Genomic DNA, 25,094 nt, shown 5'->3' with positions numbered 1-25,094 from the left:
TCAATAATTAGAAAGAAAACAAGTGTTGCTTTGTAAATCTGATGAATGTCTGACATGCATCAAACAGACCAACCTCGGCAAACCAGCCGATCTCCACTGGTGGACTAGGATGAATTTCACGCATGGGGCCATGTTCCTTCCCTGTGAAGCTGGCAACTATTTTACCCCCAACCATCATTTCACTTCAGGTAAGTGGAAAAAACAGGCAGTACCTAGAGTCAGCTTATTTAAAAATGCCTGGGTAGGGTGACTGTTATAGGACAACTGACGGATTCCACAGAATATGGAAAGGCAGATACCTTGTTCTTCTTTATAAGGGCTGCTGGGTTCTGAGTTCACTTTCCTCTGGATCCTCTCAGAAGCCTGAACTGTGCTGAAAGAACTATGTCGAGCCAGCCTCTGTTTTGCACAGACTTGAATCTGGCCATATGTTTCTCTTTTCAATTCTGGTAAGACAGATGCAGAAACATCCACTAGTTCTTCATCTAAATAAATGAGAGAATTGGTAGTGTTGTTATATAGCTATAATTCAGGATAATTTTAGCCTTTTAAAGCTATAGCTTTGAGAGCCTGTAATTGTAATGGAGCTACCCTATAAATTAAAAGCTATGACAATCAAAGGAATTTTAGGAGCCTTGTCTCAAACCCCAATTTCTTTTGATGTACTAATTTTTTTAAGAGTTAGCAAAAGACTATAAAGTGAAACCGAATCCATATATTTTCTAAAATTATCTAAACTGCAACAAAAGTAGAGCAAGATGTTGTCCAACCCAAATTAGAATGGACCTGACATTTCAGATGCTTTCTTTGGGCAGAAATATCAAACGAAAACCCAACCATGCTCAGCCCAACACACATATTTAGAGATTTTAACATTAATTGAGATCGACCTCTTAGGGCCGCAGCTCTACGGCAATGAGTATAAGAATCTCTACTTTCTATTACACTTTATTATGTCTTTCTGATGCAGTAGCAGGCTCAGTTACTAAGTGACCAAGGGAATAAGGTCAGCAAAAGCCTCATGGTTGAAATGCTGCAGAACAGTGAGAACAGAAGCACCTTGGAGGCCCATTTTATGTTTAAAGGGGCCTGTGTAAAATCAGGACAGAATTTTCTAGATAGAACCAGGCCTATTTTTCCACAGAGAAATAGTCCCTGTTGCTCAGTCATCCCTACCCTGTTCATCTGTGTGATTTTTCTAAGTTCAAAGCATGCACATTTTAATTATAAGACTAACTTAAAAATGGAAAGGCTCAGCTAGACTTACATTTTCTGAAACACACAAAAATTTTTTAAAAATCACCTTTACAGTTTTTTCCCATAACAAAAACCCCAAACATGGTCTTTTTAGAAAATCAAAAATTACAAAATCAAAAAGAAAATGGGTCAACACTGTAACAGGGAACAAATTTACACTCCTTCCTTAAACACAGTATCAGACAAAACATATAAAACAATGGCTCTCAAGACACTGGACCACAGGAAACAAAGGGCAGTGACCCTTAAAGACAGGATTCAAATGAGGTGAGACCTATGATTGCCCTCACTTACTACCTGGAGAGTATTTCCAGCTTGGAGTATGGGGAAGGGAACCTGGACAGAGACTGGAAGTCTTCCCAAGTTGAGGTTGGAGCCAGGGCAGCTAGAATTTGCAGGGCAAAACTCCAGAGAGGAGAGTCATACAAAAAGAATGCTGGAGATCTGCAGAAGGTCCCGCCCTTAAGTATCTAGTGGAGTACTCATGCATTTGAGGAGACTACCCAAGGTCAGGAAAGGAACCACTTAAAGGAGCAGAAGGAATAGTGTCTGCAGCTTATCCAGGGCTGGGAACAGTGCCAGCATGGAAAAATCTCCTAATTCATGGATTACCAGTTAGAATACTAAAAAGGGTATTATTGCCTCAATAATGGGGATAATGCACTAAAGACTAACTGCTGATGATCCTGTCTACCAAAGCTTAAAAACAAGACCTGAAAGGTTCACTGTTTCCAGGTAACTTCACTGCACTGCAGAACAAAACTGAAGAATGTTTTTAGAAATACTGAAATATCTAGCACCCAACAGTATGTAAATCTCAGTGTCTGGCATACAATTAAAGATTATCAGGTACACAAAGAAGCAGGGAGATATAACCCACAGTGAGGACATAAATCAACTGAAATGGATTTAAAAGTGACACAAATGATAGAATTAGTGGACAGGCACATTAAAATAGGTATTATAATTATATTCCGTGAATTCAGGAAACCAGAGGAAAGACTAAGCATATTAAGTAGGGACATTGAAAATATAAAGACTCAAGTCAAATCAAACTTCCAGTGGTAAAATGCTGGAGAAGAAAACACAGGGGATTAATGGGAGATTAGACACTGCAGAAAAGAAAAATAGTGAACTTGAAGATGTAGCAATAGAAACCATCCAAAATGAAATACAGAAAAGAGAATGAAAGAAACAAAACATCAGTGAACTGTGGGACAATTTCAAGCAGCCAAATGTAAGCATCACTGGAGTCTCCAAAGAACAGTAGAGGGGACAGAAAAAAATATTGGAAAAAATAAGGGCTGATAATTTGCCAAAGTTGATAAAAGAGTCAATTCACCAAGAGAAGACATAGTGATCAATTTTAAATGTTTATGCACCTAATGACAAGTTCAAATATACAAAGCAAAACTTGATAGAGCTGGAAGAATAGACAAATTTGCAATTAAATCAGACATTTCAACATTCCTCTATCAGTAATTGATAGAATAAACAAAGTGAGGATATAGAAGAATTAGACAACACAATCAACCAACTTGACTTAGTTATCATTTATAGAACGTTCCACCTAACAAAACAGAAGATACATTCTTTTAAGTACATATGGATAGACCATATCTGTACCATAAAACAAACCTCAATGAATTTGAAAGGATTCAAATTATATAAAGTATATTCTCTGCCCACATGGAATGAAGTTAGAAATCCATAAGAAAAAGATCTGGAAAATCCCAGAAGATTTGGAAATAAGCACACATCTAAATAACTTGTGAATCAAAGAAAAAAAAGGGAAATCATAAAATACTTTGAATTGAAGGACAAAACACACATATCAAAATTTGTTGGCTAGAGATAAAGCAGTACTTACAGCAAAATTTATAGCACTAAATTCCTACTAGAAAAAGGAATGATCTTGAATGACCTCCATTTCTACCTTAAGAAACTAGAAAAAGAGCAAACTGAACACAAAGTAGGAGAAAGGATCTACTAAAGATAACTTCAATAGCCCTATAGCTAAAGAAATTGAATCTGTTGTTAAAAACCCTCTCACGTAGAAAACTGCTTGCCCACATGGCTTCACTGGTGAATTCTACCATAGACAGGCATGTACGTGAATATTCATTTAGCTTTATATCTAACAGCCAAAAACTGGAAACAATCCACATGTCTACTGACAAGTAAATGAATAAAGAATGATATATCCATACAATGGGATACTCAGCAATATAAAGGAATAAACTATTGATACATTCTACAGTATTATTCATCTGAAAATACGCCAAGTGAAAGATGTTAGATAAAATGATTATACAAACTGCCGTCAATTCTTGTTACTCATGGCAGTTATGTTCTATGAAGTTGCCATGAACACTGAATTAGCAAATACCGAACCATTGCTCTTAAAGGAATATAGGGTTAGGTTCCTGCCAGCCTATGGTCACATTTTTGTCAACTGATCAACACATAACCCTGTTTTATATGTGTTTCTTTTTAAAGATGCCTTATTTAATACATATAGTTGATCTATTAGCATTGAACTCTTAGCCAACAGCACTAGAACGCATGCCTGAGTGGAGCTCCTCTAACATACGTATTTCCTCTGTGAGGCACATCACACCCTTCTTTCACTAGGAATCATTAGCACTTCAGCACAACGTTTGGGAACCATTTTAACAGCAAAATCCCCAACACAAAGCACAAAAAATGTGAAAACATGGCACTAAAAAGACCATGAAAAGGACACTCATTTAGAGTAGGAGAGCCATATAGAAACAAGTATGAGAAATAAGAGGGCATAGTGTTGCCCTGTTCGACCTCAGCGGGGAAGATGGGTGTGCTGTTAACCAAAATTTTTTGCCATTTTGCATGTCTGTGAATGACTGAGAAAATTCTCTGAGTATTGATTCTGGAATTACCAAAAAACTTTAGTATGTAAATTTGCAAATATGCACTTTGAATAATGGGCATTATCTGTATATAATTCCCTTATAAAATTTTTTAGAAAATATGTACAAATCTAGAAAGAAAGCAGATCAGTGGTTGCCCTGGGGATGGGTGGGGGGACAAGGAGGGAGGAATTACAAAGGGACAGGAGACTCTGGAGGGTGACGGGTTCATTATCTCGACTGTGGTGATAATTTTACAGGTGCACACAATGCAAAACTTGCTAGATTGTAATTTTAACGATGTGCCATTTATTCTATGTCATAAGACCTCAAAAAAGCTGTGAAAGGATGAAAAGGCCATGATGGTGGGAAGGAGAAGAGGAAAAGAGACATTAATTAAGTTTACCTGTGAGGAATCGCTCGCTACTCAAGGAGTGAAGGAGAGTGAGTTAAGGAAATCAAAGGTAACTTGAAGTTCCAGATAGGATGGCTGGGTTGAGGATGACAATAGTATTGTCAGTAATGAAACTAGATACACAGAAAGAAGATGAGGTTTCTGTTGGGTGGAGAAAGTGAGTTCACACTGAGGTTCCTGACCTGGTCCCAAGTCTCTTCCCCTTATCAGAGCAGAGCTCTTCCACTGTTGTCCTCATGGTTATACAAATCCCTTAACTCCTGACTCCTCAACACCAGCTCAGTTCCCTGGCTACCTTAGTTTCTTCAATGACACTACCACCTTTGAGTCCCTCTTCTCTTTTAATCTATCTAAAGATCCCTTGTCACTTCTGCCTGTTACATTTAGGACAAATTTCTGGGTTTATTTTGAAGCCTTCCAAAATGTCGTCCTAACCGATCACATTTTATGTCTCATTCCCTATCTCATGCCCTCCACTTAAATCAGGACGATTCTTCTCCAAACACACACCAGATTTGTTTTTAGGTATCTGTTCCTTGAACTAAAAAGCTCTCCTTCCCTTTAGAACCTAAGTGTTCTTTGTCAGAATGTAACCCATATCCACTCTGAGTTCGCAAAGAGCCAGAACAACCATGTGTACTGCTTAATTGTTCTCTAATTTTCAAATATACGCTAATTATACCTTCAATAGAAACTCATTCATCAACGAAAGTGTGTCAAGGCACTGATCTGGGTACTATCCGGTAGTCGTGGGTGAATAAAGACTGAGTCTGCTTTTAACTCATTAGGAATCTACCTCTTCAGGAAACAGTTGGACCATTCCTTAAAATGTTAAACACAGCGCTACCATATGAGCCATCAACTCCACGCCTAGATATGCCCATGAGAAATGGAAACAGATGTCCATATCAAAACTTCTACAACAATGTTCAAAGCAGCATTATTCATAATGGCAAAAAGTGGAAAAAATCCAAATGTCCATCAACTGCTGAATGAATGAATAAGACGTGGCATCTCCATACGACTGCATGGTATTAGCCAAGGGAAAGCAAGGAGGTACTGATAACGTGCTCTAAGGTTGAAGGACCTTAACAACGTGCTCAGTGAAAGAAGTTGGTCACAAATGGCCATACGTGGTAAGATTTCATTTATAGGGAATCTCTAAAATAGGCAAATCTATAGAGATAGAAGTATATTAATTTTTTTCCTGGAGCTTCAAGGGAGAGGTTGGGAAGAAGTGGGAAGTCAGTGATAATGTGTACAAGGTTTCTTTTAGGGATGGTGACTTTGTTTTCCAATAATTGCAGTGATGGTTGCACAACTCTTTACTAAATTTAAACTGATGAATTATGTGAATTATATCATATATCTTATGCGAATTATATCTTCATATAGTTGTTAAAAATTAAAAAAAATAAAGACCGAGTCTGGCTTCAAATGCATAGAGCTGGGGCAATGATGGCATGACATGTCAACCTCAAAAGTACAACAGGACAATATTAAGTTGCAATAGCTCCAAAGAGACAGTCTTTGCTCTGGGTGACCAGGGAAAACTTCACAGAGGAGGTGACATTTGAGCCAGATCTTGAAAGCTGAGTAGAATATTTGCATGTCGAAAAGAAGAGGGCTTCACAGGTGAAAAGACTAGAAGCCAGAGGCAGAGGAGCGGAAAATGGCAAAGGTGTAGAATTCATGCAGGCGGGACGGTGTCATACACATCTTTAAACCTCTCATGGCATTTAGTATAGTAACTGTGCACGGTCCACATGGAGTAAGTACTTGCTGGGTTGAATTAGTTATACTTGATTTTAAGTAGTTTCATCTAGATCCTAAGTGAATAATGTATTCTAAGTGAGGTAGAGAGCTATATCTTTTATAAGCCTGGGTTAAGTGGCAGGAATTTATACTGCTAATACCAGAATTGGAAGGGTAATTTAAAAATAACTTTAATGGCTTTTTTTCCCAGGCAGCATAACTATATGTAAAGTAGCTGGTACAGTAGGATCCAGTCCCCAATTGCTCAGATATTACCTGTCAAATAAGTAGAAGATAATACCCTTTTTGCTCTAGTTTAGGAAATTATGACATTTGTAACCTGTTAAATAAATTATCAAAAAGGTGTTCATTACATCCATACCATATTTAGAAGCCATCTTTACCATATATTCATTTTGTGATAGTAATTGATATAATTTTTATATTACCTGGAATTTCAAAGAAAAATAATGCTTTATTCTGCTGATGCAGAAACACCAGAGTTCATAAGAAGGGTTATTTTAATCCTCAAGCCCAAACTTCCAGGAACTTCGGAATAAAATGAAAAAAGCTAATGGGCTATAATTTAATAGTTACAGAAACTCCCACGTTATAGGCTCAGGATTTCCCTTCTGGTGATATGTGAGCCGTTGCACACACCACTTACAGACGAATGTTCGTTGTTCCGAGGGATACCACAGGTCTAATTTTGAATATGACAGGGGTTACGGGAAATGAACATCAATCCCACTGTGTAGAAGAGGCATGAGTTAGAACAGGAATTGGGGATTGTAAATAAAATAGACGCCTAGCAAAACCATGCGACTTACCGCTGGAACTGAAGTCCACAGGCCCGATCCATTTGAAGGCTGGTTTACGGCCTCGCTCTTCTGTTACGTGCACTTTCTTTATTAGAGCCAAGCTGGTCAGAACATTGGCTATGTCATACAGGCGTCGTACCTTTGCTTAAAGATATAAAACACAATTATGGTCACGCCGTTTGTGATACCATTACATTGTCATTGATGTGACAGGTCACTTTTCTCGGCCACCACATAAACCTCCAGCAGAAAGCAGTGGGGTGCAGCAGAGGCCGACGGCTCCGTCATGCGATCACCTGGGATTTATGTATCTGATGTGTCCGAAGACACATTCTAAGGGAAGGTCAGTGTGTCTTTCCTCTTCCACAACTTCACACCCCATGTAAGAGGCACCTGCTGACAAGCAGGGAGCGCTGAGATGGCAAAAACACCAAGGGAGGGACAGGGGCTATAATTAAAGGCTCAGTGAATGTAATTCTGCTATGTGGCATGTCAAAAGCTGCGCTGAGTTTCTCCCACCAGGAGGTGGTGGCACCAGCTCGAGCAGGCAGCTGGCCTGTGAAAATGACAGGGACCCCCCCAGAGCTTCCTGTGCGGCTGCACTCCTGGGCACACAAGAGGGCTTGGGGCTCAAGGTCATGAGGGTCAGCTGTGCTGACGACAGGCGGCTCCTCACCTGAATCCTGGCATCTGGCCGCCTAGTGGGGAAGGGTGGGATGGACATTCCCTGAGTCTTATGAGGTTTGAGGAGAGACATTTGAAAATGCAGGTACTAGAGGGGAAATTCAGAAGGGGTGGTAAGGCATTCGACAGGCAGGGCAATACCCATAAAGTAATTTCTATTCAAGACATCGATTTATAGGTAGGAAACCCACTTGACCTTGGGGCTAAGATCAAGCAAAGGAGTTGTGATTATGGTCCAGAAACATCACACATTCACCCCAGATGCAATCTTCTTCCCAATCTTGATAGAGCTGCATTTTATCTAGTCATTTCTCCCACAGAGTCACTCTAATTCCAGTGGAAACAGACAAAGCAGAGAAAGCTGAGCTCGTGGCTTCTCACGGCTTGAAAGCGCTACCAGCAGCCAAGGGTATTTGGCTGCACCCAGGCTTGACAGAAAAAGAAGATGCCCCGGGTGTGCAACTCAGAAACTCTCTGCTTGCCCAGCAGCCCTGTCCCACCGCCCCTACCCTACCCTGGTCATTCCTCTGGCTCTTACCTGCAGACAACTTTCATCTCCACCCATCAGAAGAGTAGGCAGGGGGTGAGGAAAAAAGGGGAAAGAAAACTCAGACATTCCGTCTTGGATGCAGCGATACTAAAGAGAAATGCAAAGTATCTTACACCCTCCCTGACCTGGGTTTGTGGGATGGCGTTCTGCTTCCACCATCCCCTCTGACTGCTGAGGAAAACGCATCTGACAGAACTTTACTGGGAATTCTAGTATTTACTAACTTACCTCTCACAGCACCAAGAACCTTTATGAGTGTGAGAAACGATTGCACTTCTTAAAAAAAAATTTTTTTTTTTCAATCTCAGAGACAGAAAATATCAACACATGAAATCCCACCCTTTTTGTACTGGTAAGTGGGTTTAGGTGAAGATGCTTACTTTTAAATTTACTGTGGTCCGGGGTATCCTGGCTTTCTTCTATCAGTATTTTGGCCGCCACATCAAGAGTAACAATCTTGGTTTTGGAGACAAGGAACAGCATGACAAACTTCTGGCTCATAATTCTCAGAGACTTGTCTTTTCTACTGTTTGCAGATGCTACAAAGGGAATGAAACGAAAGCATCAAAACATATAATTTACCACATGAAAGACGGTACTTAGAGTTTGCCAGAACTACTAACTCGACAGCAGATGCAAAGGTCGCTCTGGTTACAGGCAGACGCCTACTGGACACATATCACAAAAAGATGGCTCATAAAGAAATGAGATGGATTTCTTTTTCTTTCTTTTTTAAGTAATCTCTATGTCCAATGTGGGGCTCCAACTCATGACCCTGAGATCGAGAGCTGCATGCTCTACCGACTGAGCCAGCCAGGCGCCCCAAGAAGTGAGACGGATTTTCTTATGGCTGTGCAACTACTCTCCAGCAGGCATAAACTCTGAAATGCATGTTTGAAACCACTCGTAGTGCTTTAGACTCCTACTTCATAGAATACAGTCCATGAGGTAGTTTTCCTGAAACAACTTTTTGAAAAGATCAGTGTAGAAGGAAAAAAGGAGAGGGTGGACTTCAGGGATTGTTTTCAGAACAGCAACTCTTCCCCCAAGGGCAAGAACTCTTGTTTTTATTTCTCTGTGCCCACAATACCTAGAATATCTGAAACAAAGCAGGCGTTCGCCTCTTTCATTGCTTTTCAGAAGGAAGTGAAGAAATAAGCTAGAACTGAAGAGGAGACAATGATCAGATGTGTGCTGTTGTAGACGGCAGGCCAACCATCCCCGACAGATGGCTGTCTCCTCTGGTTATCAGGATAAGAACTGGCTCGTGGGGTGGCGCTAAAAGGCACGAGGCAGTAAATCTAATGAAAACCAGGACCGCGTTTCCATTCCTATTGTATTTGCGAGTGATCCTTGTACTTTACCATCCTAGCAATGGTGAATAGGGTGAGAATGATGGAGATCAATGGTTAAAACTGGAAGAGGATACATAAGAGCTGGGTGGGGAGGAACAATGCAGATACATGCTACAGCAAATGACAGGAGGGGTTATCGATCTTTCTTACCAACATGTTCTCCCAACGGGGTTCTTTTCTAAGTAATCTACTCTAAATATAATTTAAAAAATTAAACTCTCTGAAACGATAACTTCAGAGTAGAATTTCCTTAAAGGCTCACAATTACATGTCAGCACAGGGCTGTCAGTCTGACACAGGAGCACTGTTCGCGATCTATGGTCCAAACATACCAAATACCAAGTGAACTGCCACTAGTCAGGCTTGAAGTGAAGTTGAGGGGGAAGCCCAGTCAGGGAGCCATCTGTCTCCCTTTCTTTGGTAGATCGACTAGGAGAGCATCTCCCTCCAGGGCTGTCAATCTGGCACTTCCCACCTTAGCGGTGATTTCTACAGAAAAGACCACCACTCCCTCTCTGCCATTACTCGTGTAGTTACAGTGCACTCACAGGAGGGATAGTCGGGTTCTGAGAAATCCAGTAACTGCTGATCTTGAGAATCTGGATAGCTCTCTTTTTTACGTTCTCCAAGTTTATAATCCATCAGATCTAGCTCTTTCTGTTGGAGATGTGCCATCTGCTCTTCATACTTCTGCTCCTCTCCCAGTCTCTGGAGGCTCCTCAGGGTTTTTGGCAGGCTGTGCCGTCCATGCCAGCCATACTGATTCTTGGCCACCCGGCTGACCAGATGCAGCGATTCCAGCACATTTACAATGTCATAGATACGTCTCCTTTCAACGCCTGTTTGAAAAATAGAAGTTGACCGTCATGTAGGCAAACATTTTTGTGTAAAAATTCCTTGAGGGCCTGGACCGTGTCTGTAAACTCCTTTACATGATGCCCAGTATAATGGCCAGCAAGTGCAGAGACTCTAAAAATTCAACCTAGAAATTATTTTTCTTTCTTGTTATTGGGATCCAACCCTTAACAAAAGCTAGGATAAAACATCCCCCCAGACACGGATGATAGTTCCATCTCTATGCCATAAACAGTAGTATGTCTTTTCTTTGGACCTGTGAGGTGAGCCACACCAACACTTCAGCCTGTTAGAACAGGTGGGACTGAGCACCATGTGTTCTAGTGTGTCTAACGGACGCCTGATGAACACTGGTTGATCTGGACTTGTGTTCCTAATTATGCAGACTATAAAATAAACTGTGTATAATGCATGATACCTCATTTGGACAATTCTCTCCTTTCCTGGAGTTTGAATGATGTGAAATAATTATCTTGTTAACTCTCTTAATGGCCCGGTTAGGAAAACAGATGGCAAATATTTTCTTTCCTATTTTGCACTGGAAACTCAGGAGTCAAGAGCGTGGGCACCCTTCTCAAGTTGCTGGAGGAAGCTACAGCCACTGCTGAACAACATACAGGTTTCCTTTTGCTCCTTGGCCACCGATAATTGTCCCTCTGTTCCCATTCACAGGCCTTTGGGCCAAACAGCCCAGCGGTAAAGCACAGAGACTCTTCATGTCCAATACAGGCTGACCATGAAGTTCATCAATTGTCCACCCACTTTCCCAACACTCTCAAAATAGCTAGGATTATGAGCTGTCTACCACATTTATCAAAAATATGTACGGCAGTTGAGCATGGGGGCTTTGAGGTCAGACTGCCTGGATTTGAATCAACCCAATCTATCCCTTACTAGTTCTGTGATCCTTGGAAGTTACTTCATCTTTCTGTGCCTTAGTATTTATCTCATAAGGTGATGAGGATTAAACGTAGCCATAAACGTAAAGGGTCTACAATAGGTGTCAATTTTATCTACTGTTTGTATATTATTTTGTAAATATTTCCTGAACACAGCATTGGAAATACCCCAAATCCCTGCTAGCATGAGAGGTCACAGTAGAAACAGATTTTAAAACTTTCCTCTGACTCATCCTGTTGTGCAACAGGCCCTTAGGCTTTTGGAACCCACTGGCTCCTTTGCTCTCATCTAAGACCCCATAACAAAAGCCTCCAGGCAGCTCCCAGAAAACTGGTCCAGCTACAAAGATGCCCTCTTTCTGCTCATTTGTCAGGAGCTGTTATATAATCAGAGCAGACTCAGTGAACGTAGCTTCTGGCCCTTCCAAGATTTAATAGAAAAAACTGACCAAATGACGATGAAAACTTTGGAGGTGAAGTAAATTTCTTTCATTTGCATGAAGACGCATTTCACAATCAGTACATTTCGGCTCCTGACCCTGAAAGGTTCTTCACCCTCAGAAGCTCAGGCTTCAGTGCCAGATGCCTGCTGGAAGGTGCTGGCAGGGGCAGTCAGCAGCCTCTTGTCCAGATCTGCCTGGCTTTTTATTCCGGTCTGTTTTCATATATTAACACATCTTGTTTAGAGTGTAACATTCTATAAACCTTCCCATTAGAAATGTCATGTGAATGCAACTGAGACACCCTGGGGCCAGCCATATGCTGGGCTGTTTTGTTATTTTGTATTAGATACAAACTGTTAAATCTCCATCTAGCTGGATAGAGATCCTAAGAAGGGAAAATAAAGCAAGATTCTGACCACTTGGAGGGTAAGATGAATGTTTAATATGCACAATGGGTGTTTAATAGGTGGTGCTGATAAAAGCCAATGTGGCAGCTGCCTGCCTGGATAATCATCTTTTCAATCTGGACTGCGTTTAACTGTCTACTGGCTGGTGCACTAAAAAGTTCCATTTCACAGGTCTCAAGACCTTCAGGTGACGCTGGGGCTTGCTCTGTCGGGAAGGTTTTTCCTGGCACCCAGCCTCCTTTTTCTTTTGGATCAGCACAATCCTATTAATCCTAGTCATGGCATTAGTTATGCCTCCCCAAGGTTTAGCAGTCATTACCATGCTTCCCTTAGTCCTCGATGGAGCTTATTGGGAACATCTCTCAGTCCAATAAATTCATTTCTAAGGCTGTGCTATTGTCCATTTACTGAAGTCACTCCTGGTTCTTTAACTTCTATTTTTTAAAAAAATATTTATTTATTTATTTATTTGAGAGAGAACACGCTCGGGGGTGGGGGGTCGGTGCAGAGGGTGAGAATCTCAAGCTGACTCCCCACTGAGCACTGAGCCTGACCCGGGTCTCAATCCCACAACCCCGAGATTATGACCTGAGCCGAATCAAGAGCTGGATGCTTAACTGACTAAGCCACCTAGGTGCCCCTAGTTCTTTAACTTCTTACCTGTAATATCCATGTCAAATCTACATGGGATCACAATCTGCAAAATAATGCAATTGAAATGCTCTGAACATTCTTGGTTAACATATGTTCTTATAACCTGTGACCTGGGATACAGCAGGGAGTTAAGACTCAACCCCAAGAAGTCGTTACCACTGAAACAGCTTCCAAGAAGGGACCCCGTTTTTGGACCTCACAGGAAGAGAGATGGCAAGTTCATTTTGCTGGTCTGGGTGATCACGAGGCATTGGGAAGCTGTTTGCAAAAATCTCTGGAATTCTGCTCTAACCAGCCATAACATGGGCATCTGTAGCTCACATGAGAGTAGAAATCCAGTTTCCTGTCTGCCCACCCCCCGCCACGATCTGTAACATAGCCTTCCAACATCTAATCTTTTGTCTTCGCACTGACATCATACAAGGTCCCTAAATGGAAGTTGGTACATGGAGGAACCTGGCTTCATGAACCCCAGTGAGAAGGACACTATGACTATGTTTTACACTCATCCTCTGTAAGACAAGTTTCTAGCACCCTATGCCTCGAATGGGTATATCCCAAGCCTCTATCCAACTGGGTCACCTTCCCCTTCTTGTTTCATTGGCACTGATGCCAAATACTGTATTCTACGTCTGGACTCCCCAAGGCACCATACTTCTTCCTCTTCCTAGAGGTTGAGAGGACAATTTGGGGAGGGCGGAGAGAGATCTAGTAAGAGCTGAGTAGAAACTATTCCACGTAACAGTAACAGTTACCCACGCTAGGACCTGAGTTAGGCATGTTGCTGACATTATCCCCAACTTGGCTAAATTTCTGCAAGGGAGGTACCATGATTCTTGTATTATAGACAGGGAAAGATTAATTAACTTTTTAAAACTCTTACGGCCTGTAAATTGGAGAGCTGGGCTTCAAATCCAGCCCCATCTGACCCAAAGCCCAGCCCATGGTCTTTCTATCACAGCCCATTGCTTCCTCGTTATCTCAGTTTCTGGTAACTAAAATATTTTTAGCCATCAGTTTGAATAATTCAGATTGATAACCACCTACTGAGGCACATACCTCAGGGCTATGTAAAAAGAACCAAAAAACAAATTAAAAATATAATCTATCATACAACCTTGTTTAGTTGACTTTTTTTAATTATGTGCAACCTCTTTATTTTTTAAGGGGACACCCTCTACCTTCAAATCGCTGTGATTTCTGCTTATTAAATATTGACAACAGTATGTTTACCCTGAGACGAACTGCAATTCATGTCCACTAGGGGTCTCTACCCTGAGGCGGCTGTCCGTGTATTTGCAGCCCATACGCCAGTGCACATTACACACACCCAAGCCATGTGAACACAGGTACTCCTCTTTGTTTTAAGGTTTAGCTGTTTGAGTTATGTCCAGATGTGCTTCTCCTTGTTTGGCAGGCCTGCTGTGAATATCACAGTATATGGCTTCAAACATAATGCTCTTGCAGTCAAATCCTGTTTGATATCAGAAATAACACCAGGTCTGAAGGCTTAGAAGCATTATTAAAAATAAACAGCAAGGCATTTTTCAATGTTTTTTGTCTGTCTGAAATAATCTGAAATTAAAAATGAGATATTAATTTTTAATGTGAGTCTTTTTATACAAATATTTTATAAGGTTAAAAAAAAAACAATTTTTTGTTTGACCCTCAGGCATAGAAGACTCCCTGGAATCCTATACATAAGGAAGAGAAATTCGATGACAGAAGGAAGCTCGACTTGCTCCTCTGTCCTTACTGTTTGGAGCCCACCCTTTACTTAATGAGAAGCTATCTGAAGACTTCAGCCTGCCCGAGGAAACTGGTTTCCCACCGTGACTAGAGACAGGCCTCCAGGTAATCTGATGATACATACCAAGACTGACAGCAACTTCATCTAGGGAGATGGTTGTTTTCTCGGTTGACAAGGGATAACTTGGATAGCGAGCTAGAAACTTCTGGCACAGGAGTCCTAGACTTTTCTGTTTTCTGCTTGGCCTTTGCTTTTCAAATTCATCCACAGCACTGTCCCCAACAACATCAAGCTACAAAGGGCAGACAAAAGGGAGGAGAGAGATGTCATAGTTAATATCCTAATTGAGAAATTGCATGAAAAATGCAAGAGAAATGCATGGAAAAATGAGAGTTATTGGCAAAGTGAGGGGCACATCCCTGTCCATATCATGTTAGACTCTGGTTAAAATACATTTCCTAATCCAATTTTCTTAACGTCTTACTGATTGTTTTCTTTGGACTGAATTTTTTCTCCTTTGAAACTTGAGGATGAGTCTTTTGGTTAAAAGCTTAAAAAATGAAAAATGAAGTTGTTTATGGCTTGTTACACACTTGCTACGAACGTGCTCACTAGATCAGTGTCACCAGAAGCTTGTAAAAGACATAGAGTCTCAGGCTGTATCCCAGACCTGATGTATCAGAATCTAGATCTTGGGTGATTCCTACTGACATAAAAGTCTGAGACCCACTGGCCTGCACTGTCACCAAAGTGCTTTATTTTTTATAACTGACCAAGGGTAGATGGAACTGAACAAGGGCAGCTAAGTCTTACTCTTTCTTATTTTTTCTTATTGTTAAGTACACTAAAGTAGTATCCTTGTCTCATCAACCCACATTTGAAGAAGGCTCAATTCAAGCCCGAGAAAGTAAAAGTCTTTTCAATCAACAGATTCAAGGAGAAAAGTGATATGATTATCTCAATGGCTTCAGAAAAAGCATTTGCTAAAATTAACGCTCATTCGTGATTTTCAAAAACGCCCTTAGAAAACTAGAAATGGAGAACTTCTTTAATAAAAAGTGTATCCATAAAAACCCAACAGCAAACACACGTCTTAATGGGAAAATACTGGAAGCATTCCCTTAAAATCTGGAAAAGGATAAGGACGCCCATTATTACTGTTCCTCTTCAACATCATGTTGAAGATCCTAGCCAGTGTATGAGGACAAGAAAAAGAAAGTGAAGCAAAGGATTAGAAAAGAATAAGCAAAACTATCATTCTGCAGATGGTACAATTGTTTATATATAAAACTCAAAAGTATCTCAAATTATTAAAAATAATAAGCAAATTTAGCAAGGTAGATGTAAAGGCAAAACAATATATTTAAAAAACCACCAGTACTACCATACAGTAGTAACAGAAAAATGAAATGAAAAGTCATTATTTACAATAGCAATAAGAATGATGAGGCTTTTAGGAACAAAACTAGCAAAAATCTATTTGTATAAAATATTAAAACTTAGAGAAATATACTATCTTCATGGATAGGAGGGCTCAGTACCATAAACAGGTTTATTCTTCTCAAATTAATCTACATACAATGCAATTCAATTAAAATCCAATCTGAAGCATATATGGAAAAGCAAAAGGCAGAGAACAGCCTACACACTCTGAAGCAAAATAAGTTGAGTCTTGCTTTACTTAATATCGAGGCTTATTCCAATATGGTACTGGTATAGGGATGCACAGATTGGCCAATGGAACAGAAGAGAACCAAGAAACAGATAACAGAGATAGCACTGCCCACTTGGGAAAATGACTGAATAAATAGTGCAGGGACAATTGATTACAACAAGCAACATGAAAAAAGACCAGCACCAAACTGAAATGTAGCACATTGAACTGATAAAGGTTTATTTTTCAAGATTATACAGTAAACTCTTACATATCAGGATAGAGAAAAAGAACCCAATAAAAATCAGTAAAGAACATGAAAAGACCATTCACAGAAGAGGAAAAAAAACATGGTGGCCAGTAAACATGTGGAGAGAGGCTTAGCCTCATTAGTAATCAAGGAAGAGCAAATGAATACCACAAAAATACACACCTGTATACCCATTAGATTGGCAGAAATTAATAAATTTGACCTGTATACCCATTAGATTGGCAGAAATTAATAAATTTGACAGAGTCAAATGTCAGAGAAGATGTGGATCAATAAATGTTCATACATTATTGGTGGGTGAAAATAACACTTGGGAAAGCAATTACTTTGTGAATATTTGCATATCCAGTGACATAATAATTTCACTGCTAGCTGTATTCTCTTGGACAGTAGTCCTCAAACTTTTGGGTCATAGAATCCCTTTATATTTTTAAAAATTACTGAGGAATATCTTCCTTAAACTGATTCTTTACTACCTTTTGATAGAATATTGGTCATATAAAATATACTTATCATGTACATAATCTTTAGCAACTAAAACCAGATTTGGGACATCTTTTTCTCTTTTCCTGTCCCAATTTCTTCATTTTAGTAATTTTTATAGCATAAAAAAATCCCCAAAAGGAGGAAAAATGGAGAGATAACTGACTTTTGTTAGCAATATGGGAAAAAGTTTGATGGGAGAGTGAAAATTTTTGACTTTTTTTTTTTTTTTAAAGTATAGATATGCTGTTTATTCAATAGCTCTGGTTCCCCAGAGGACTGATAACTTAAAGATGATTTAACTTTAAGGCCCCAAATGAAAGAACTGAACATATATAAAAATAAAGAAATTTCCCAGGTCTAAAATAAACTATTGCCCTCAAAATCAAAGCAAAATTACAATTTACAGCAGCATAAAAAAAGTCCCAACTTTTTCATTAAGTCAAAATTCTTAAACGGTTTCGCTTAAAAAATTTCATTTTTAAAATGTGTACTGGGAGTAGTCAAAGGAGTAGCATACAGAAGAGAAGAAAGCATTCATTATGAAAAAAATGAGAGTGTGAGAATTCCATTTCAGCTATAAATAAGATATTAAGTTTTGATGTATTCTGATATCTATAAATAGCAGGGATTTGTGGATGAAAGATACTGCCTACCGAAAGGTATTTTACCACTACAGACATCTGACATGACGTTATAGCATCCCAATAGGAAAAAAAAATAAAAAAAAGAAGACATGAAGTTTAATACTGCTTTTGGGTCCACAGTAATTGAAAAATTGATAAGTCTATGACTTTTTTTTTTTTTAAAGATTTTATTTATTTATTTGACAGAGATAGAGACAGCCAGCGAGAGAGGGAACACAAGCAGGGGGAGTGGGAGAGGAAGAAGCAGGCTCATAGCGGAGGAGCCTGATGTGGGCCTTGATCCCATAACGCCAGGATCACGCCCTGAGCTGAAGGCAGATGCCCAACGACTGCGCCACCCAGGCGCCCCAGAGAAGTCTATGACTTTTAAATAATCAAGTAAAAATTTAAAAATTCTGTAAAGCCTGAGGAGTGCAGCCTGTTTACCTGCAGAGAGTCTGTAAAGGCATCATCCTTGTTTTCAATGGGTCTGAACAGTCCCTTTTTCTTCTCCCGGTCTCTGATGTCTGGGCTGGCAGCACTAATGAGCACCTTCAGGTTAGCTGTGGGCGTCCATGGTTCTGCCTGCTGTCTGTCAACAAGCTTAACTGGAGTAATGGGATTTCTTTCTGGAGTGAAGATTTTTTGCTTTGATAAATCAATTGGTTCATTTTTTATTGGAGTCTTCGGGGCCATCCTTGAGCGATCAACAAATATATTTTCCTATTTTAAAAAAAGAGACCTTTTAGCAAGAAAGAGAATGGGCAGGTATAAGCCAAGAGCATTTTGTTCCCATGATTCACCAACACATGAAGACACAAAGAGACCACATGTTCAGGGCTGAAAAATATCAGGCTAGGACTAATGAAAATAGAAGGATTCGTGGAATCCAAGAGTGGTTCAGCGAGAAAATGATTATCATGGGCTTTTATTTTATTTGTTGAGATATCTTTATTTATTTTAGAGAGAGAGTGTGCAGAAGCAGGGGGAGGGGCAAAGGGGAGAGAGAGAGAGAGAGTCTCAAGCAGACTCCCCACCAAGTGTGGCGCCCAATGAGGGGCTCGATCCCAAAACCCTGAGATCATGACCTGAGCCGAAATCAATAGCCAGATGCTTCACTGACTGAGTGAACCAGGCACCCCTTATTCACTGCTTTTAAACATACTTCTCATGGCACCTCTGTGAACAAAGTCGTGAGTGTATCTGTCACTGGTAGGTTCTTATAATAGTTAGGGATGATAAGGGCAAATGTGGGTTGAGTCCATGTTGCTTCTCTATTTACAAGTTTGCACTAACTAGTGCAGCACAATTATGCTTTTGTAGTTCAATGTTCACCAGTGCTAATATAGCAATTAGTAGCAGGACCAATGGAAAAGTATCCAAAAAAATGCCACATTTCAAACCGACCCGGAGGGCTATAATTCCCCTGGAGCAATGCTTCTCAAACTATCCAAACTCCCACATACTGATACCTGGTTTTACTTCACAGGACTCACATGCAACTTGCACCACCTGTGACTCTCCATTTGAGTTGGTCACTCAAACAACCTACTGCCCGTTCAACAGGAAGAGACCCCTGATCATAGGCCTAGATGCCACAGGGGGCAAGATCAAATAGCTACAGAGCTTTCCAAGTACTTGACTCTCAAGTTCTGTTCTTAATTTTTTGCAGTTTAGTAATAGTTTGTGGACTAGCATGTGCCCCCAGACCATGCTTCGAGTAGACTGTCTTAGATAATTGTAAGAAAAGATCAACGATGGATCCATTATGTCCTTTAGTCCACTGTGAAGAAGGACCAAGTACGTGAAAGCCACATTTGGAACTACCAGGTAATGAAAACAAATTTCTTTCCCCTAAAATAAGGATTTGCTGTTCGAAAATGGAAAGATTCTGCTCTTCGTGTAGCAGAATTCACCTCCAGGCAATATTATCTTACATAATGATGAAGGCGGCTGAGTTAAACATTTGTCATTCCTTTTCCTATACACGTATCACTCTGCAGCTACTGCATGCTTGCCTTTTGGCTGAGCAGTGGTTTAAAAAGGGTGCTTTCCTATAAATGAGCAACATATGAAGAGGGGAAAAAAGACTGGGAGCAACTGGAGTTTGTGTTAGCGGGGGCCAACTCTTGTTCCTTGGATCAGCAGAAGCTGCCAGCTGGCCACGGTGAGGCTCTGCCCAGTGTCACTGGAAGGAAGGGAGGTGGGGACGAGGGTGACGATGTCCCACCACGGCGGCAGTAAGCAGCCATCCCAGAAACTTCACCTGCGCACATCTCTTAACACATCGTGCTAGGGTGCAAATCTGATGAAGTCTTCCTCAAGGGAACTCTGAAGGGAAAGTACTGAGTGTTTACTCTGGACCACACCCCATTTTATGTACTTTACATCTATTAACTCCGCATCCAGTCCTGTGACCTAGGTGCTATTATTTTTCCAGCCAACAATGAAGAAGCTGAGGCACAGAGAGGTTAAATAACTTGCCCAAGGTCACATACGACCTTCGTTCAGTATAAAAGTCATTGGTATGCAAGAAACAGCTGACAGCAGAAGTTTCTGAAATCCTACATCTAGAAATGAGCTTGTCCTGGGTGCAAACTGGGAGGAAGTTATCTTTATCAGAGCTCCCACAAAAGGTACCCACGGGCACCCGTGGAGAGGCAGTATGGGGAAGGAGTTGGGCAGGTAGGCTCTCGGCTGCCTCTGCTAGTTAGCAGTGGCATGAGCGTGGGCAAGCTGCTTGTCTTCACTGTATTTTAATTCTATCAACTGAAACTGAAGTTCATGAAAATACCAACCTCAAGGGTTATTAGAATAGTTCCTGGCATAGAGTGACCTCGCAGTAAAACTTAGCTGTTACCCATTCCCCTCTCTCCCACTCTGTATTACCGTTCATTCTGGCACTCGGCTAACACTCGGCTAATACGATACGGCGCGTCATATTGCTACTTAACTTCTTGGGTGCGTATCTTGACTCATTAACGAGACTGTGCCCTTCTGGAGGTCAGGGAGCAAGTCTCACATGTTTCATCCATCACAGTTTTTGGCACTATGCTTTGCCCCTTACAGATGCTGAAAGAACACTGTGCCTTGATTATCTTGTTTTCCAAAACGTATCCCTGTGGTAGAGGGTGTGGCCCAGGCTTGCTGAGGGGGCCAGAGAGCCACCCTCCTTCTGTACAGCCTCTACGGTACCTACCTATTCTCACAGGAATGATAAGCCCCTACTCTTGCCCTACGAGAACAATTTAGATGCATTATTTCCTCCAATACTTTGATATATTTTCACCTCAGTTTAAGTAAAACTTACAGCAGAAGCGTTAGGTGACCTGCCAGGTTATGATTGTAGCATACCTCCACGAAAAGGAAAAAAAAAATGCCATGCACATTTGCATTCTGAGATCTCAGATGGGCAGAAAGTCAACTGTACGCTAATCGGACCCTGCTTCGTCTGCTTATCCTGCAGTCCTGACACCGTGTGAGTGGAAAGGGAGTTAGAATTTGGAAACATGGTTTTTGTCTCAGCTCTGTATCTTTTGGATACTGAACAAATTCCTTGTTCTGTCTGGGCCCAGGTTTCCTTATCAATAAAGTAAGGGGTTCCAACTAAAGTAACTACCTCTGCGGCTTTCCAGCAAGGCTCCCCCGCTGTGTGGTGGCCATGGGGATCCACTGAGATCTTTTCAGAACAAATGACTCGCTCCCCCAGCTGCTGGAAGGAATACCAACGGGAAGCCCTTAACCGGAGTGCCTCCGCTGAGAGGGCTAACTCCTCTGGGATTGCAGCCTCCCAGGAAGGCCTGCGTCATCCTCAATGCCGGAAGAGGCAGTGCTGATATGTAAGAGCCTGGCCCCCTTGCCCTGACTCAGGATGGCTCTGAAAGGTCATCCTAGAACTCCCAGTTGCATAAAGTCCAGACTTCCCACTTCCCCTGAGCCTGTGTTGCAGATCTGCTCCTCCCTCTGTCCAGTTCCACTGCCTTCCCCTCCCACCCACAGGCCCGGACCCCCAAAGCCCCCCGAACAAACCTGTGCACTAACCATGCTGGATCTGCCTGCCCGGAAATCTAAGCCGCAATGCCCAGGACGTCCCCTCCTTGGTTAGAGAAGGCCTGGGGAAATGCAACCCATGGAACAGGCTCTCCCGTTCTCATATGCAAATGGAGACCGCACAGCCTGGCTTACTTGCCATGGAAGTGCTGGGAAGGTGGCATCAGATAAGGAAGGTGAAGGCAGTTTGTCACTTGTGAGTGCTACAGATGCGTGTGATCATGAATTACACCAGCACTTCGACTCTGCTGTACACTGCCAGAGAGAGGCTTTGTAGTTAGAAGATCTTGGTTCGAGTCCTGCTTGTGTCTCATACAGCTTTGATCGTGTTCCTTCCAATAATGTATACAGTGATCAGCCTTTTCAAGGCCCTTGGCAATATTTTGCCAACTGCTTTTCCAGTTCCATCTTATGCCTATTCCACATTTTGCCCAAACAGTCCACTTGCTTTTCTTCAAACCTGCCCTACACCATGACTTTGTCTTTAGTGCTATCAGTGAAGCTTTGCCCATTGAAACCCTACCTATGCTTTAGGGCTCACTGCAAAGACGACACATTAGGAATGTCTCCTTCTAGCGATCAACCAATAACTCTCTTTCCCTTCAGAGCACACTTTCTAGAATGAGTAATCCACAAGGGCTTTCCCCTACCCATCTCCCAGGGGTTCCTCAAACCACCAGGCTGTTCTGATCCACTGCTTTCCCTGAGGTCACCTCTTACTTGCCAGATCAATAGCAGAACGGCTCACTTGACCTCACGGCCGTGGCTGATACCATTGACTGTTTTTTGCTCTAAAACACACTCAGGCCTTCTGAAAGAGCACGCTTTCTCTCTTGGTTCTCGTCCTACTTCTCAGACTGTTTCTTCTCAGTCTCCTTCCTTGGTTCCTTTTTTTCTACTCTTAAAACGACCGCCCTCCACTCCTCTCTGTTTGCTCTCTCTGGAACAGTTCACCTGCTCTCATGTCCTGGCTTTAAAACCACCCTGTATGCTGACAGTTCCCAAGTTTGTATCTGGCTAGGACTTTCCATGAATTCCAAGATCAGGCAACGAGTGTCCCCTACACGTATTTATCTACCTGTAATCACACAGGAACAAATATATACTCCAAATCAAACTTACCTTTTTTCTTAATCACTCCTAAAAGTCATGAATGACCTTCAAAGAAAACCTGTGCCCACTAAGTCTGGGCATTGTCTCCAAATATACCTGCTCATTTCTACTCCTTACTAGTTCCCTTTCCCTCCACTTGCTTAAGTTAGCATCCATTCCTTCCAGCCCTTGTGAGGCATTATCTCCCTCACAAAGCACCCCGACAGTTCAATCCTTATCGCTCACCCCTGCGTGCCAAACCATCCATTTTCTTTTGTCCTCCCCAAAGGCGCTGTGAACAACTTAAGAGGAGACTCTTGTTTATTATCTCATACCTGGACTCAGTAAACTTGGGTAATGAAATTGAAAACCCTTATATATTTAAAAAAATTTCTCCGTAAGTAGCAAGATGATGCATACATAATACAGCACTTAAAGTTGTTGACCAATGTGCAGAAAGTCAAAAAAGAGAAATCCTCTAAATGCCAGCTGACCCACAAAACATTGTACCGGGCATCTCGCAGAGGGTCTCAAGCAACAATTTATTCAGCACCACTAGCTCTGGCCACTCTGAATATCTCGAACATTTCTTGAATGCCTACACCTCATGTTATTTCCTCTGCTTACAATGTCCATGTTGTTCACTCTTGTTTTTTTGTAGGTTGAACGTCCTCAGCCATTGAGGCTTAGCCCAGATGTTACCTCCTCTGAGAAGCTTCCCAAATCTCCTCTGGGAGATCCCCGTGAATCTATTTCTTCCTCCTTTATTTTGCCAAATATTTTGTGCTTGCTCCTGTGATGGCATTTACCAAATCACAGTACAGTCAGTTAGTTTTGCATCTGAGACCCTGAAAGTCTCTCAGGTAAGTGAGGGCAGGGCTGACACGTTCGGCTTTGGGTTGTCAGTTCCACCGAGGACAGTGTGACCAGTATGTGTTACTGGGTGCTTTACAAATACCTAAAGAGGGAGGTGCTATTTATTAGCTCCAATTTATGGAGGGAAAAAAACAGGCTTGAGAAAGAGGTGAGGAAACCTAAACCGCTGTGTCCCAGCTCCTGGAACATAAATATTTATTGAGTGACTGAATAAATACATTAGTTCAAGGTTATGGAGCTAATAAATGGCAGAGCAGGAAATCAAACCCAGATCTCTGTTATTGCAAATCCCATGTTCTCGCCATGCCTAGAAATCCCCCTTCCTTTACTACATAGCAAGATGAAAAAAAAGAGACAAACCCCTCCGGTATCTGGGCAGAAGTACGGTTCTCTTTCCTTTCCTTCTCCTTGAGAGGTGAAATAATCCCTGCTCATACATTCCATTTCAAACATTTTAACTGCTTTTCTGATCTCTTTTGAGTGATTTGAATTTTTCTCCACAGGCATTACAATGGGGAAGTTCAGCTGGACACAGAACTCACCAATGCTAACTAGAGTAGGGTGCCCTTGTGGAAGGCACTTGATTAAAAAAATCACTGACCCAAAAGGCAAGAAGTGGACATGACTCAGGCTTTATATAAATGTATACACATTCCTTCAAGGCTGTTCCACCCAAATTATAAAGGAAAACAAAAAGTTTTGCTCTGAAACTCCCAATATACATTTTAATGTCTGGGCATTTCCATCCTCATATGGCTTAGGTAATTTTTAGAAAGTCCTCCTGGAAACAATAATGTTTTGGGATACTTCTTTTCCTAACAAAAAATTTTTGAATGAGCGGAACAAAAATCAACAAAAAACATACAATTGCGCGCCTATCCAAAATGAACAGTTGTCAACTATTCTTCAAAGGTCCACATAACAGGTGCTTTGCCACCAGGTAGTTTCATGTTGATGCTAAGCCTAAAAATAAGACTAGGAACCTAGAGAAGTTCAATGCCCAAGTAAGTTGCTATGCTCAGATCTGTACGCAGTTTCTATACCTGGGTTTGTTATATCTATTTGGCTTCTGCCTAAAAATGCTTAGACATTCTCTAATGAGCTATTTTACCTTTTCAGTAGGGCACTGGCTGGTGAGTGCAGCTGTGCTGATGCGGGTATGGCAATAGTTTAGACATTACTATGGCCACTTTATTTCATTATGTTTCTCGAAGACACAACTATGGTCTTAAAAATCACAAGGGTTGCAAAAAGGGAGGGAAAGGCTTAGTACAAAACCAGCAGCACTGTCAAAGATTCCAAATATGCT

At 41.3% G+C, this 25,094-nt stretch overlaps 1 protein-coding gene and 2 long non-coding RNA genes across 3 annotated transcripts in view; 2 read left to right on the top strand and 1 right to left on the bottom strand.

The window, feature by feature from the left end:
• The window catches only part of E2F7 (E2F transcription factor 7), a 35,878-nt gene that overhangs the window by 9,285 nt on the left and 1,499 nt on the right, over positions 1 to 25,094 (bottom strand). The window contains exons 3-8 of the mRNA XM_045779976.2: positions 18,215 to 18,490; positions 14,857 to 15,025; positions 10,274 to 10,564; positions 8,751 to 8,909; positions 7,146 to 7,280; positions 300 to 485 (exon numbers count right to left, since the gene is read on the bottom strand). Coding sequence (XP_045635932.2) covers positions 300 to 485; positions 7,146 to 7,280; positions 8,751 to 8,909; positions 10,274 to 10,564; positions 14,857 to 15,025; positions 18,215 to 18,490 — 1,216 coding nt within the window. The remainder of the gene's footprint in view (positions 1 to 299; positions 486 to 7,145; positions 7,281 to 8,750; positions 8,910 to 10,273; positions 10,565 to 14,856; positions 15,026 to 18,214; positions 18,491 to 25,094) is intronic.
• On the top strand, positions 79 to 7,639 carry LOC123780824 (uncharacterized). Its single transcript, XR_006776525.2, has 4 exons — positions 79 to 188; positions 4,472 to 4,609; positions 5,365 to 5,696; positions 7,350 to 7,639. It is a non-coding gene; the product is annotated as an uncharacterized LOC123780824 (long non-coding RNA).
• LOC123780823 (uncharacterized) lies at positions 14,665 to 23,982 on the top strand. Its single transcript, XR_006776524.2, has 3 exons — positions 14,665 to 14,837; positions 19,440 to 19,597; positions 23,571 to 23,982. It is a non-coding gene; the product is annotated as an uncharacterized LOC123780823 (long non-coding RNA).

Source organism: Ursus americanus, chromosome 17 (genome assembly GCF_024610735.1).
Source record: "Ursus americanus isolate L20-20 chromosome 17, mUrsAme1.1.p, whole genome shotgun sequence".
NCBI classification, from domain to species: Eukaryota; Metazoa; Chordata; class Mammalia; order Carnivora; family Ursidae; genus Ursus; species Ursus americanus.
This window is presented reverse-complemented; position numbering and strand designations above follow the sequence as displayed.